Genomic DNA, 17,290 nt, shown 5'->3' with positions numbered 1-17,290 from the left:
GTAATCCTTGTGACAAAAACCTTCCTTTGGATACCAACCACTTTGACCCTTTGATCTTGACATAGGAGTTTGACCTACTTTCGAAAAACTTTAACCTTGGCCCTAACTTTTGAATGGTTGGTGCTAGGGCTTTCATACTTCACATATCTAATCCTTGTGACAAGATCTTCCTTTGGATATCAACAACTTTGACCTTGACGTTTTACTTACTTTTAAAAAACTTTAACCTTGCCATAAATTTTGAACAGTTGCAGCTAGGGCTTTCAAATTTCACAGGTATATTCCTCGAGACAAGACCTTTCTTTGGGTACCAACATTTTTTATCTTTTGGCCTGGATTTTGACTTGCATTTGAGAAACTTTAACCTTCGCCATAAGCTGCCATACGGGGGCATCAGTATTTCACAAATACATCTTGTTTATCGACTTGGGTCAGTCGTGGCCGGAATTTGAACCCACGACTTCCGATCAGGGAGCCAGCGCCCTACCGACTAACCTTTTTTAAAAATAAGATTTAAAAAAAAAACAACAGAATGTCCTCAAACTCGCTTTGATGACAGTATTTAGTACCATTAATTCGTTTCAGGCAAAAATTGGTTGTTCTTTGTCATTATACCATGGCAATATGCCCTAAAATTAATTTTTTTTTTTTTTTTTTTGAACAGTTAAGAGTCTCTTTTATAACAATTGCAGCAATGCAGAAAACTGTTTCCAAAAGTAAAAGACTTGATTTCTTATAATCATAATAAAAAGACGGGAAAACAACTAAAACAAACCATTTTACCATGGAAGCAACGTATTGAAAGCATTAATTTTATTAATTTTGACTAAACTTTTAATTATTCATACATTTTGAATAATAAGAAATTTTAATTAAAAAAAATTAAATGTAAAGACTTTTTATTGCTATGACAATAAAACTGAAAAATAATTGCTTTCCAATTTTTTTTGAAAGTTTTCATATTTTTATCTTTTCACAGAGCACACTACAATAAACCAGGAAAATAATTTTTAAAGGCAGTGGTCTGATTATTTTTTCCCCCAAATTTTACATAGTTTAAAATGTATTCCAAATATAGAGTGTTGCTATGGAACTTCAATAAAAAACGTATTAAAAATATCTGAAAAGTACTTAGTTTCCTTAGATGCGTATACCTTTGTTCACAAGAGAAAAGTAAGGAACTAATTTGATAAATTCTATTTTTAAAAAAGTCATTACATCTGCATAAGAAAATAGCAAGAAATCTCAGTTGGTAAATCAATTTACCCGAAGAAAGTAACTATCGGTATAATCGAGTACTTGAGTTTTATTGAATAAAAAAGCGCAAGAATTATGTATCTTTGTGTATAGTCAAATTGTTCATGTAAAAATTTGAAATCGGATCAAAATTGTAGAACAAAAGTAACTTTTATTTATTTATTAATTTTTGTAGTCACTGCGACAATGTTCATCGGAATCAAAGTATTTACTAGTTTAACTGTGACCAAAATGTTGGAATGGGTAGCGTTATTGTTTTTATTTCTTTTTCATTTTAGTGACCATGACAACGCCATTAGTCAAAACCAATATAATGATATATAAAGAATAAATACATGTATCTTGATGAAGTCTGCTTGTTTGTCAAGATTTATTGAAATTGTGCAAACTGTACCGTTTTGAAGTAATGATTACATTCACAGACAGAGAGAGACATGCGGACAGATTGAGGGATGATGAACTCTTTACCACTGCACAGTGTGTTCTGGTGTACCAGAGAAGCTAAAAGCTGGTACAAATGAAACTAACTCTTGCAACCCAGATATCAAGACTCCATATAAAATAATTCAGTACTAGCTAAGTTTGTCATGGGAGGTTAACGTTTTGGTGTTAGTTCTTCACCACTACAATAAGATATCAAGTAAAAGTACATTACAGTGTTCATATTTGTTCTATATCGAAAAAAAATCGATTTAAGGACGTCTTGAGGTCTAGTTTTGTTAAAATAACTGTTGTTCAAAGTTTACATATAATTGTTTGATTCGTTTACAAAAAGCAAACAGAAATTTCTTTGTAAATGGTTTTCCACATTCACAGAGGGATATGCTTCTATCAGAGTAGGTTCAATTGATGACAGTTAATTTAAAGTTAAGAACTTATATCACAATAGCTTTTTTACGCAACAAGACAGTTTTTGATCGCGATTTTTTTTTCTGTTTGTCATGTACCGTACTATAAAGATTTAAGTCTAACATTTAATTTTACCATGAATGTTACACCCTATGCATTTGATTTTCCATTATATGTATTCAGAAATACACGCAGCCTTCTTTTACAAAAAAAATTTGTGAACCCAGTGCACTTGACACAAAATAAATCTCTCTCTCTCTCTCTCTCTCTCTCTCTCTCTCTCTGAATAAATAATAAAAATAAACATAAAACTAAGAAGTCATTTATTGCCATGCTTTGTACATTAAATAACAACTACTAATATCACAGATATTTTATAAAATGACAATGATGTATAATTACAAATTTAGCTAAATGCTACGAACAGGATTAAAATGCTACACATAAAGGGGGAAAATGTACTTAATGGGAAAAAAAAGTAATACAATTAACTTTAAAGCTTCAAGTATACAGTAAAACATGCATGGTTGGAGGTGGGGGGGGGGGGGGGGTTAAGAATCTAAACAAATGCCTACATACTGGGGTAAACGCCAAACTTGCACATCAATAAATGAAATGCACTCATGACTGTAGACATATAAAATATATCAAGTTCCGCAAAACAAGTCCGTTGATGTGAGCAATTCGTAACCAGTGTCAGTAAGGCATTCTGGAAATAGCACCAGGCATTGTTATATCATTAAATGCATTAATACATTAAATCATTGTGATGTCCATTTGATAAACTTTATAAGATAATAAGAACCTTTAACAAAGTTGATAAAATAAAATACGGATATTTAAATCAGACATAAATACGTCTGTCACGGAGGTCAAGCGTATTGGGGAATTGATCAACTGCGTGTATTGTTCTGTTTTTATATCTGAACGGGCTGATGGGGCTTTAATTGGGATTTATAGCCGGGTAGATATGGTGCTGATACGCCCCACCAGTGTGGGAAAATCAATCAGTAATATACATAGGCTATGTGTAATTAAATACCCCAATTCAATGTAATGTGATTTAAAATGAAATTATGAAAAACGTAAATGTTCAAAATAAAAAAAAAAAATTGTGGAAAAAAAAGATTTCCGTTTTTTGGAGTCGGAATATAATACATGTAAATAGCACCTACAGAGAAAGAACTAAACATTATGAATTATTTAGAAAATTTAAAAGTTGAACAATGACTAGAAAAATATCTAAATCACAAATATTAAATGAGCAGATAAAGACATTTTAGTAAAAATTTGATTACCGTGAATTCTAAACGTACATGTGTATAAAGAAAATACTGCTACCATGAATAATACAAATGTATGCCCTTCTGTATCTGTTCACCTCTTTAGAACGTTTTTCATAGTATGTACACATTCCTAACGGAATAAGCCTTTTCTTTGGGTTGATCAGTCTATTTCACGGGAGCAGACTTCTCGCGAGATTTGATGGGTGGCGTTCCGATTGGTGAAACTTTCTTTTTCCCGCGTTTTGCTGACTTTGGACTGACCTGCGTCTCGGCCACCTTGTCGCTTGGTCGTTCCCGCGGCTCACGTTCCTTAAAGCTCTCCTGATCAGCGTTTTCAACTTTAATTTTTTGACGAAGGTTTTCCCAAGCTTTTGGCCAGCCTCTCGTAATTTTGTTCTCGGAAACATTAATTTCTTTCAGTTCCGGCATTTTGCAGATCTTTTCCGGTAAGGATTCGATAATGTTATCAGAGAGATCCAGAATTTCCAATGATTTCATTTTATCCATGTCGTTTGGGATCGACTTGAGGTCGTTACTTGCTGCCCTGAGAACTTTCAGTCTATAAAGATAAGGAAATTCTATCGGCATTTGGTCAATATGGTTCTTGGAAATATTAAGCTGCAGTAAAGAGGCCAGAACATCGATCTGATCTTTTGGGAAATTTAGGAGCTCGTTCTCGGAGAGGTCCATAGAAATGAGCTTGTTTAGATCTCCAAAGTTGTCTGGTAAAAGTGTTATTTTGTTGTTTGACATATTAAGATCACATAGTGAGACCAAGCGCCCTAAACTTGGGGCGAAGTCAGTAAGGCCATTGTGCGAAACATGGAGTTTCTCTAATTTTTTAAGAGCACTTATTTTATCAGGTAGAGCTGTTATTTCGTTGTGGCATGCAGTGATGGACGCTAAACCTCTCATTTTGCAGATGTTGTCTGTCAATGTTTTCAAAGAATTGTTTGAAACATCAAGGTGTTTAAGGCACCTCAGGTTGAAGACGCTCGGGGGAATCTCATCCAAACCAAGTTTGCAAAGTGAAAGTGACGTCAGGTTCCTAAGGTGATCTTTGTCACCCATGACAACAATGGCGGACCTGAGGTCAGTTGGGTTGATGGATAGAGGATTGTCTGACAAGTTAAGATGCGTCAGAGTCTTTGGGAGGTTCAACTCATTCAGACCATTATGCGAAACATCTAGAGACCGTAGTTGGTACAGAAAGTCGATGGATTTAGGCATGAGCGCAATTTCGTTATGACTTACATGGAAAGTTTCAAGATTTCGTAACTTTCGAAGGTCCGTTGGTAACACTGTTAAGCGGTTGTGGGACAGATCTAAGAATGTCAAAACTTGACCTTGACCCAGGCTATCTGGTATAGAAGAGATCTTATTTCCGCACAGGTTTAAACTCTTCAAACTTTTAACGTTTCCTATGTTACCAGGTACCTCTTTAATTTTGTTCCACGAAAGATCAAGTGTGACAAGCGACTTCATTTGATCAATTTCATCTGGTATAACCTCGATCGAATTTTTCGAGAGATACAGGTGCTCCAACTGTTTCAGGTACACTGCAAATTTCATTGATATTAATTTATTTTCGGAAACTCCTAGTGTTGTTAAGCACGGAAGGTCTCGTATACTCTCGGGGAGGTACTCCACCTCATTTTTGGAAACATCAAGATAAGTCAACTTTCGAAGGCTCTTGATGCCGTCTGGTAACACCGGTATTTCATTATGAGAGAGGTCCAGGTGGTCAAGTGCGTATCCTAGATTGCAGATTTCCTCCGGTAGAGTTTTGATGTGGTTATGGGAAAGATTCAGGTAATGGAGGTAACGGACTCCCCCTATCTGTGCCGGAAGTTCCTGTACCGCATTATGCGAAAGGTCTAACCACGTGAGACGCGAGAGTTTGTCGATATTCTCGGGAATCAAAGTAACACCATTTCGCGCCAAATTAAGCTTCTGTATGTTTGGTTTTTTGACAGCTGCTGTTGGCATCTCTGTTATTCTATTGTCCGATAAGTCCACCTCAGCGGTCATCTCGTAAAGTCCTTTCTTGATGGACCGGATCAAGTTTGAAGACAAGTCCATGTACGCTATTGAGGACTTTCCAATGTTCTTCGGGAGAGCACGAATCTTGTTATTTGAAGCATAAAGCTTCTGTAAACCTGTACATTTGTGTATTGCTGGCGGTAATTTCTTGATTGCATTGTTCTTAATTATCAAAACTTCAAGTTTCTTCATTCTGGACACAGAGCCTGGAAAGGTTGATAATGTGTTGTTGGTTATATCAATATGCTCCACATTATCAAGAGCTGCAATACCTTTTGGAAGCCTCTTCAGTCGATTATTTTCCGCTGTAAATTTCACTGCCAGCTGACTTAGTTCTTCATTATTGTAAATTTCGATTGGCAACGATTTCCAATTCCCATTACCGAATTTCAAATGGATTTTCTTTCCATCGGGGAGCTTTTTGAGGTACTTCTTGACAGGGTCAGGGAGGGATATAATTTTGCTCCCTGGACCCGTGGCGGGTGGGGGCTTTTCGTCCTTCTTTTTCCTCCTTGCGCTCATCTTGGTTATCTATTTGCTGTTACTGGGCGCCGTTGCCTGGTTCCCAGCCTGTTAAATAGAAGATACCAGATGCTTATGGTGACAAAATCCACTTAGTATCTATAATGTCAATGGCACTGTCACTAACAACACATTTTTACCCATTATCGAATAAAATCGATACAAAAATATCCAATCACTGCAAGACATTCAGAACAGAAAATTAAATCACTGTCATTAAATGTACATTGAAAAACAAGGACTTTTCCCTGGGGTTTAAATAACTTTTTCATATAGCAAGGTCACTCTATGAATTTAGAAACTTTTATTGCCTTTCATTAAAACGTGTCGAATGTAAAATGCTGGAATATTTCAGAAATAGCATGTCATTTAATATCAAAAATTCCATTATAAACTGGCTGAATATACAAAGAAATTAAAGATTCCAGAGTTTTAAAAATTCACTTCCATCTTATCAATCAAGGAATGTACATACTGTATACCTATAGCATTAGAAGGCATGCATAGGCAAATTGACAAGTTGCAGCGATATACATGCATTATGTTTAATAAAATTTTGCAGTAAATCAATCTCATTTGATTGGAAGAATCTTTTTATAAGAATTGTTGAAAGGACAGAAAAAACTTCAAAGCTTGGTAAGTTTAAATTAAAGCTGACTACACGGTTTTATTGTGAAATATGGTTGTGAGATTGTGGAGAGAGAGAGAGAGAGTTGTTACATTAAATTTCTTATTGTTGGCACAATTATACTTAGAAAATATCTTGCTACTCTATTGTCTCAACCACAAGAATACTTTTTTTTTCATTGAGATTCACCATAGATATTCCACCTTGGGCATTGAATGCAATCGATATAAAAGCAATGATTTTCGCTTAATGCAGAGTAATCCGGCATTTGTTCTTGAACAGTTTAGCAAACAGAATTTCCTCCAACCCTGAATCCGAAATTGATCATGAATTTTGTTTTATGAAAAGGAATATTGATGTTATTTTGTGTCGACAGGTAGTTTACACGGAAGAGGCTATATTTCAATTCCAAAGCATACTTTGTGTATATAAATACTCTTTACACTTAAAATGCCTATGAATGCAACAATTTTGATTTTGGAAAAGACAGTGATTTCTGTAATATAAATATTAATTTAATCAATATTCTTTCACAATTAACGGTACATTTCAATTTCACCACATAGTTCGTGTTAGATACACTGCACATTTAAAATGCCTATACGTATGCAACAATTCGGATTTTTGAAAAGACAGTGATTTCTAATATTAATGTAATCAATATATTTCTAAATTAAAAAAAAAATTATCAAGTCATCGTTTTGTCGATTTGATGTTTGTTTTGATAACAATTTTGGTCTACTTTGGGTTAAAAAGTATTATCTCCGTTAAACAAAGCCAAGATCCCCTGAAAAGAAAATTCCTCTGGATATTTATTTTATACCTAGACCTATTGACATTTATAGTTAGAAGGGAAGGACCTTTAAACCTCTCATAGTTTATCTTGAGGTTTATTACCAACGCGGCTTTAAAAACGCTTCACTAGATAAAGTGTATGATTTTTTTTTATTAGTTGAAAATCCAAATTATATGTAATTTTCCTCCTGAAATACGCGGAAAAATCACGGATTTTCTTGAGATTCTCTGTGCAAACAAAAAAGTTAATCTATAAATTTCCAGGAAAATTAAAAACACTTGACGTTTTGTGCTTATCGAGAAGTCAGTTCATACCAGTATACCTGTGTAATTTAGATTTGCTGTTACATATACCATTGCGTGTTAGTAATTTACAGGATAATATGTAATCGCCAAAATTATCTGGAAATCGAATCGTGTTTTAGGCTGAGCCGATGAATAGGACCTCGGAGATTAATTATACAATTTATCGTTAGTAATGGTTTCATTAAAGATTCATAAGTTTAGTCTGCCGGTGTACATCGTTACACGAAACTCCGGTAGATTTGTTCGGATATCAAAAATAACAGACTGCATGCATAAATATACAGCAAACTTAAACACGATTTTAAATATTTAAAAAGTTGCCCTTCATAAATACAAAATTTCAAATCAATGTTTCTATGTACTTTCAATGCTCTTTAAATTTTCACCGTACCTTGAGTGTAGACAGATTTTATTAAGCCTAAATTAGTTAACTTTTATAACTATACCGAGCTAAAAGAGAATAACACAAAAAATTTGACAAAAGTGCTAACATAATATAATCTAATTACGTTTTTAAAGCAACATGTCATTAAGGCAACTTTTTCGAGTTTTCACCTGCGCTCAACAGGTATACACAAAGCATGAAAAGGAATAACTAATCAATATACAAGTTCCAACTCGATAAACTTACCTTCAGTGCACGTGGAAAAATCAGTAATATTTTTTTCCCTTGCATACTCGGAAAGATACACAGATTAATTAATTATTTAACTGTAATCGACCCTACCTAATCAAATGGAACGATCCACTCCTCTTGTGTTTCACCTCTTACCCGCCATGTTTAGAAACCGGCGATGCCAATATTTGTATCTAGGAAGTTAAGCGTATCGCCTGACGTCACGTTGTTTTGTCAATAGAAAAGTCAACATGTGCGAGTTGAGCTGGATATTTAAATTTGAAGAATTTTTAATTTAGATATAACATATTTTCTCGGAGTTTAAACGTCATTAAAACTGGTGTCTTTTTCTAAAACAATTATTGGACACTACCAAAATATGAATTTAAAACACTGAAAAATATTTTTTTTTAATTTTTTTTAATATATAAAATTGCTGTATCAAATTTAAAGAAATGTGTAACATTTTCTTATCTTGACAATAATGGTATACAGGTGGACCAAAGCATTTCATTTGAACTAATTTAGGTAAATATTAACTCACATGAAACAAAACAATCCACGATATACCCCCCCCCCCCCCTTTAAATTGTATGTTTGGCCGGGATGTCATTTTTAGTTCTACTGGTCAAAGACCAGAATTGCTCATGCTTTAGTAAGGTGCATTCCGTAGAACCAGTTTCAAAAGGGGGGGGGGGTGCTTCCCAAAACAATCTGAGAAGCAAAAAATCAAAAAACCGAAACAAAACAAAAAAAAAACTAATTAACTGTCCAAATCCTGGAATTTGCCAGTGGTCGACCTTACAGCAATAAAAGGGGGGGGGGGCAACAAACTTTTAAAGGAAAATTTACTATAGCAAAATACATGTACTATTCTCAGAAAAAAAAGTAGGGGGAACGCCCACCTGCCCCCCCCTCCCCCCCCCCCCACGTTCTACGGGCCTGAGGTGTTCGTCGTCAGTCCGTCAGTCTATCTGTAAACAATTTTTCAAAACGCTACTCCTCATACATTTTTTGTCTGATTTCAGTAAGACTTATTTCGCAAGTAGACTATACCAAGATACATAATTCTAAGTATAATTGATTAAAACAAACGGTGTTGCCATGGTTACTAAAAATAAAATTTCTTTTAAATTCTTTCAAAATACTACTCCTCCTATTATAGTTTAGTCTTATATCAATTTGATTAGGTACGCAAGTAAACTACTAGTATACTAAGATGCATAATTCTAAGTTTCACCGTTTTTTGATTTCGACACAGGGCGTTGCCATGGTTACTAAAAAAAAGAAATTTCTGTGAATTTTTTCAGAACCCTATTCTTCCTACAGTTTTAGAACAATTTCAATATGAAATTTGGTACATTAGTTATCTTTACTAGATACATAATTCTAAGTATCAGTTCGTGGTTATTAAAAAGAAATATCTGTGAAATTCTTCAAAATGCAACCCCTCTTACAATTTTTGTCGGATTTCAATAACACTTGGTAGGTAGACTTCTCTGAGATACATAATTCTTCTTATCGATTTTTGATTATGACAAACGGTGTTGCTATGGTTACTAAAAATAGAAATATCTGTGTTATTCCTTCTCCTACAGTTTAAATCCGATTTCAATAAGATTTGGTATAAAGTCATTTTGTCAAAATTTGTCAAGTAGACTTTTTTAAAAAAAATAATTCTATTCATTAGTTGTTTTTTTTTTAAATTTCAATGCTATGTGTTAGAATATATAAATAGAAATTTCTGTAAAATTCTTTCAAAACATTACTCTTCCTACAAATTTGTTTGGATTTCAATTATAGACTTGGTACACAAGCAGACTAGACTAAGAAACATATCTTTCTTGTTTATTAATACAAACCAGTAGAGCTGCAGTCTCGTCAGAGACTTCTAGTTTTAATAGTCGTTTCAACCCCTTTTCCGAACTACATTTCCTGGATCCATCCCTACTTTTGTTGTTCTATCGTAATATATCATTTTTTTTTTTACAGGTTTCTAGAATTTTTTTTCCCGGTTTTAAGAAAGGAAAATGTAGATTTTTTCATTCTTTTTTCAAATAATTCTTATTCTAAGTCTTTAGTATTTAAAGCAAGTTATTTTATTTTTTTTTCCCTTTCCATCCCTAAAAAAAGAAGACATATAATGTTTCTTTTGGTTTTTAATCTACGCAAACATTATAATTTTTAAACCAAAACATGCGCTTTACATGTACATACTTCCTGAAAGTATCGAAATAAAAAAGATTTTTCATTTTATGTATCGATACATCGTATCAACTCCCTCTGTATCACAGTGCATCGATATATCGATGTATTGTTACACCCCTATGTTTAGCCACACAGAAATTAAAAAAGTAAGGATTTTTTGAAAATATAATATTGCTACATTATGAAATTAAATTGCATGAGACCGCCAACAAAACGAAGTTAAACTTGTGTAAATCGTAACTAAGGATGATTTGACTTTCATCTGAAGATTTTTTTAAAATGTGTACAACTGTACAACGTACATATAGATGTATATTTTCTCAATTTTTGTTTTGAATTGTATAAATATTTAACACACAATGTAAGAATTGCATAAAAATAGCTACATCGAATGTGCTCGTTTTGAAATAAAAGCTATTATGAAGTCTGAATGTAGCTCTAAAACAGAAAATGTATGCGCACCTTTGAGTATACGTCAATGAAATGGGAGAGGATGGGGGATTATCACTGACTATATTTGAAAATTCAAAATAATAATAATAATAAATCTCAAATCATAAATAAAAATCAAATTATAAAAATACTTGTTTGGAATTGCAATCTTATCAAACCACGGTCAGGTGTGGAAATGAACAAAACGCCGATTTAGACACAACCAATATGAAGCAAAGTATGTCTCGATCCTACTTACCCCAACAAATTTCAGCAATGGAAACATTCTTACTGATTCTTGACATTATGAATCAGTGATTTTTATAAATTACTATGTGGTCTAGGACCTCAAAAATAGTAAAATCTAGGACGTCAAAAATAGTAATCTATAGGACGTCAAAAATAGTAAAATCATATTGTGAGACGTGGGATAAAATATCCCATGGCCACTTCTTTCAGAAATGTTGAATCTACTATCACCATAGGAAATGCCCCCCCCCCCCAAATAACCGAAGTGACATTTTGTTTATTTTAATTAGACTGTTAATTGATTTCTCTTCTCTTTGATTTTTTTTTTATAGTAAAATCAGTTACTCGCTTGTATCTCCATTTAAGTTGAAATGTTAAAATATATTCTGCGGTTGGAGAGCAACCATTATCGTTTCTGTTTGATTATATATCCCACAACAGGAAGGACTGGACATCGAACCTGTTCTTGTACCATTTTCCTTTAGAATGGATGTCCAGATTAATGGGGATAATGATATTTCATATTTATTAAAGTCTAGAAGGGTTGGGAAAAATGAAAAAGAAAAAAACCAAACAGTCGTTATAACGAGATAAAAAGACATTTTTACACTTACTGATTTGTGTAAGAACGCTGTAGATATTCAGAATATAAATAAGCCTTTTTGAGAGTGGAAATGCCTATATATCATAGTATTCCTGATAATAAAGAGTATTTTACAGATTGGCTTTGATAAATAAATGAACAAATATATCTCAGAATCGTGTTGATAAACAAATCAAAAACCACTTCATAAATTCTGGATCCCTGTGACTGAAAACGCGAAAAAAATCAGTTGTTATAACTTTTTTAATTGTGAACAAGTATACACAAATCATATCACATACTAGCTTTAATAAACAACAGCGAGTTAAATTATCACTGATTTGCATTTTAGAAGTTTAAATCACAGGCTTGCTTTCGTGAATGAACATATGATAAGCTAATAAACAAAAAAAGTCACTTACTACCTTAAGCTTGAAGCGCTAATCACAGATTTGTTTTAATGAGTAAATTAATAGATATACTATGTAGCAAATATATCACAGGTTTGCTTTGCATGAGCATATTAACAAATATATCACAGACTTGCTTTGATGAGCACATTAACAAATATATCACAGATTTGCTTTGATGAGCATATTAACAAATATATCACAGAATTGCTTTGGTGAGCATATTAACAAATATATCACATATTTGCTTTGATGAGCATATTAACAGATGTATCACAAATTTTCTCTGACGAACAAAGGGAAAAAAAGAACATATCACAGATTTGTTGTGATGAACAATTTAAAGGAACAAACATACCACATCCTTTCCCGAAGAATAAAATATCACAGATTTGCTTTGATGGGCATATTAACAAATATATCACAGACTTGCTTTGATGAGCATATTAACAAATGTATCACAGATTTGCTTTGATGAGCATATTAACAAATATATCACAGAATTGCTTTGATGAGCATATAAACAAATATATCACAGATTTGCTTTGATAAGCATATTAACAAATATATCACATATTTGCTTTGATGAGCATATTAACAGATGTATCACAAATTTTCTCTGACGAACAAAGGGAAAAAAACATATCACAGATTTGTTGTGATGAACAATTTAAAGGAACAAACATACCACATCCTTTCCCGAAGAATAAAATATCACAGATTTGCTTTGATGGGCAAATTAACAAAAACATGTATATCGCAGATTTGCTTTTGATGAGCAAAGTAACAAATATATCACAGATTTGCTTTGATGATCAAATTTAAAAATTTTCTACTGGTTTAATGCTTTAGTGAACAAAATAACAAACATATCACAGATTTGTTTTGATGAACATTCGCAGATTTGCTTTGATAAGTAAATTGACAAATATATCACAAATTTACTTCGACAAACAAAGGAGCAAACATATAACAGCCTGTCCTGAAGAGCAGAGCAAAAGTATCACAGATTTGCTTTGATGAGCAAAATAACAAATATATCATAGACTTGCTTTAATGAACGTGTATCACAGATCTACTTGGTGAACAAATATATCAGACTTGATTGGTTGCATTGATAAGCAAATGAACGAATCAAACATGTCTAGAAGAACAAAAATACCACAGGTTTCCTTTGATAAACAATTCAAAAACCATGATAAAAATTTGCTTTGATGAACAAACATTTCATAGAGGTGGTTTGACCAAAAAATTTACATGTACATTGTACATATGTCTTGAATAAATCTTGTTTTGTCAACAAGTATGTTTTATTATTTTCTTGAGATATACCTAATAAATAAAATTTAAGGTCGATATTAAAATTTTGATTCCATCTTTGCGTCTAATCATTTTACCCTATTGGCAGAAAGGATAGGATTTTTTTCTGCCCATAAATGAAATGATAATATCATTCAATTTCACTATAAAAATGTTTTAGAAAAAAAAGTTAAATAAAAGATTAAAGATCAAAGATTTTTGTTGTTGTTTTTTTTTCTTGGGGGGGGGGTGTCTTTTAATTATTTATTTATTTATTTTTTAGCTATTTTAATCTTTTTTCCCCCTATTTTTTAAAATTTCATTTTATTTTTTTTAATTTTCTTATTGTTTTGTTTTTCTTTTGTTGTTTGCGTATGTGTTTTTGTGTGTTGTATTCTGATCCTTTGCTTGCAATTGTTTGTTGGTTTGAATAATAAAAAAAACATTATAGATTAAGGCATAAAGATAAAAGAAAATACAAAACAATGATCTAACAAACGAAAAAATGTAACGTAGCAAAAAATATGAAATACATAACAATAAAAAAAATAACAAAAAACATAAAATAAATTAACAATGGACGGATTATATAGGGCGGAGGTGAGCATTTTCTATGGTCTTTAGTTTGACATTCTTTGTAAAACACTTGCACAGAGGAAGAGATGATCTGAATGTATCACCGGTCAACACATTTAATCAGATAAACTGTCACCGGTCAAAACATTTGATCGAATACTGTCACTGAAGATGGCGCTTAACGACATGTCACGCACAGACAAATCAACAATTTGGCAAAAGTTCGGTCGAGTCATTTCTGACATAAGTTCACAAATTTTCTGCTGAAACCGCAAAATGGAAAAAAAAAGTGATGGAATCCTTTACACAATTTGAAAATATACATTCATAGTCACTCACAGTGTTTGGTAGTTGAAAATTGATCGGATACATGTTGCTGAAACATTGACAGGCATAGTTCTACTGAAAAAAATACAATCTATGAGTAATAAAACCAAGAAAATTAAATATCTTAATATAAATAATAAAGACAAGAATTCATAAAATAATAATTAAATAAATAAATAACTCCTTGTTGATTTAATAATACATGTATATTAAAGAATTCGTTATATTTTCTTGGGGTAAAAAAAACTACATATGTCCGATTAATATTAGGTTTTAAGGTATCCCACCCAAATATGAACCTAATTTTTCTAACCTTAAAATTAATATACATCATGCATAAGATACTCTGATATTAATTCAAAGCAGTTTGGATTAAAAAAAATGAATTACCAAGAGAAATTTTCAAAAATATAAATACATAAGCTGCAATTAATGAACGAATATTACATCGAGGTCTATATCGACAACCAAATTTTGAAAATGAAAATTTAAATACTAAGAATATCAATAAATGCTGTGGTGGAAAGATGTATTTAATCAATAGGAAAAGAAAAACTATTGGAAGCTAATTTTTTACCAGATAGATTTTTTTTAGAATTGATTTTTGTTTATTAAAAGCAAAGAGGGGCTAACTCTTATAAATTAGAGCACATTCCGCTCTTACATACTGATACTTAAACATGAAAATTTTAATTATCTAGATATACTGAGTATTCATCCAATACATATCTTTTATGCATTCAATTTCATTGAATCTGAAGCTGTATAGTGGGTCATATACCTTAATAAATGATACTGCAGCTAGCTTTTTACTGAAATATTAATTTGTATATATTTTACTACATACCTTATTCAGAAATTTTAAATGCCTGCGATCGACCTATTTTGAAGTTTCCATATATATACTTTTCCTTGACAGCAGGGAGTCGTCTACAAACACGTTCCAATGTTTGTGCAAGTTCCATACATGTTATTCTATAATCGTTGGTCCGTTCTTAAGTTTCATTCACTTTGTTGTTGTTCTTAATTACATGTAATTAATTATAACACTATGCAATCACGATAGCCCCATGGTGTTTTGTTTCCTGGGGCCGACAGTAGATTTCATTCAGACGAATTTACGTAGAATTATTCCAATGGTCCTTTGAATAAATTCTGTATATAGATCTATAATCTGGATTTGGATAAGTGATATATGTGCCACACTCGTTGATTTGCATGGGTAGTAAAAATTAACAAACCGTTTAAAATTCCATAACAAGTGTCAGAATAATCCGCCCTTTTATTAATGTTTAAATTTAAATGACACGATATAATTAAATCACCGTATCTCGGGTAGAATTAAGAAACTACATGTATTCTACATTCGACTGGTTGAACCGGATCGTTATAGGTGGTACTAGATTTTTTTAACCTACATGCACAATGACATCCACTTTTAATTTGTTTTCAATTGTCCATAATTTTATTTATTTTTTTCAAAATCAGATTTGTTAATTTATTTAAAGACAAAAAAAGGGGGGGGGGAAGAGAAAACAACAATTAAATAAACAGAAACAAAATGGAACATAAGTACAGACACATGAAATAGACATAAGATGCAAAGTATCATTTTGAAAGTAAAGAAAAGGGTGGGGGGGAGGGGGGAGAAATATATATTTGAAAACTCACCTGAACTCTTTGACAAGCAAAAAAAGAGTAATTAAATTCTTCAGACTGGAAAATCCTATTTCAGCTGGAGGGGGGGGGGGGGTTGGAGGGGGGGGGGCGACCTTCCAATGAACATATTCAATCTGATAGTAACAGGTTGTTTGGAAAAGTGGGGGAGTACCCCCCTCCCCATAGAACGTGCCTGCATCATTCAAGACAAATCCGAAAGAAGCAATTTTAGTTAGGGGTGGCACATTCGAACAGAAGAACAGAAATTCACCCCCCCCCCCAAAAAAAAGATCATCATATGTTATGATTGAGGGGCAAAACATTATATTACCTTAGTTTTCTAATGTAAATAGTTCCCGTTTTTTGGAGGGTTGGGGGATTTCTATATCCGCCCCAAAAAGAAATAGAAATCGGAAATAATTTAATACCATATCTGAAACATATATAGTGACCTTTTCTCGCTTGACTATGTACATGCAACTATCCATTACATTACTAGAAGAAAAGGTTCGTTCAGCCAACGCATTATGTTTAAAAAAAAAATCTATATTTATATACAATTTTTAATTTCTCCCCTAGTATACCGCGGATTTCAAAGATACTTACAAACATTGACTAATTAATTTTTGCTGCCCTTTTAAAGTTTTGTCTAAAATGAGATCATTTGTTCATAAAGTTTAACCTTTATATATGCAGAAGGATATATGGATATCGAGAAGAAAAACTTTAATAGATCTACTTTTGGACTTGCCTCGGGATGAGGTTTTATAAATTAATGCGAATTTTCATTTATTACTTTTTAATAGTAATAATAATAAGAAGAAGCAAAACATTTACATCGTAACATTACATAATAAACTATTTATTATATACTAGAATATATCCTAAATATTTGCAAAATAATAAATAAAATCGGGTTCGAGATGCAGAATTCCCAAATGAAGCAGAAGACCACAGACAGAGCGAGGTTGGTGGTCAGCGTGGTGTCCACTGTGGTGTCAATAGGTATATCAAATAATTGATAATATCAAGCATTACACAAATTTTTATAATTATATATTATATTATATTATGAATATCTAAATTCTAAGTATGTTTGATTCCCTAGGTCATAGGCACCTGAATTATCCATTCCTACCCTCTCTCTAAATAGAGGAGTAGGATTTTAGGCTTTATTAGCTACAGTATGTGGCCATATTACCTAGGTCACAGGCACCTGAATTATCCATTCCTACCCTCTCTCTA

At 32.5% G+C, this 17,290-nt stretch overlaps 2 protein-coding genes across 3 annotated transcripts in view; both read right to left on the bottom strand.

Annotated features, from left to right (window-relative positions):
* Nucleotides 1–17,290, bottom strand: part of LOC133202716 (regulator of G-protein signaling 12-like) — a 281,826-nt gene that overhangs the window by 76,967 nt on the left and 187,569 nt on the right. The window lies entirely within an intron of this gene.
* LOC133202622 (leucine-rich repeat protein SHOC-2-like) lies at nt 3,283–8,485 on the bottom strand. 2 transcript variants are annotated; one of them, XM_061338468.1, is made up of 2 exons: nt 8,414–8,485; nt 3,283–6,005 (listed from the first exon to the last, which is right to left on the bottom strand). In XM_061338468.1, exon 2 carries the CDS (start codon nt 5,955–5,957, stop codon nt 3,558–3,560), a length of 2,400 nt encoding a protein of 799 aa, XP_061194452.1. In that variant the 5' UTR covers nt 5,958–6,005; nt 8,414–8,485; the 3' UTR covers nt 3,283–3,557. The 2 variants fall into 2 exon arrangements, with proteins under 2 accessions (XP_061194452.1, XP_061194451.1); XM_061338467.1 differs by lacking the exon at nt 8,414–8,485 and adding an exon at nt 8,318–8,371.

The sequence above is a fragment of the Saccostrea echinata genome, unplaced genomic scaffold (assembly GCF_033153115.1).
Source record: "Saccostrea echinata isolate AGI-Se365-2 ecotype Australia unplaced genomic scaffold, CSIRO_AGI_Sech_v1 ptg000047l, whole genome shotgun sequence".
NCBI classification, from domain to species: Eukaryota; Metazoa; Mollusca; class Bivalvia; order Ostreida; family Ostreidae; genus Saccostrea; species Saccostrea echinata.
Note: the sequence above shows the minus strand (reverse complement) of the source record. Positions and strands in the feature narration are given on the sequence as shown.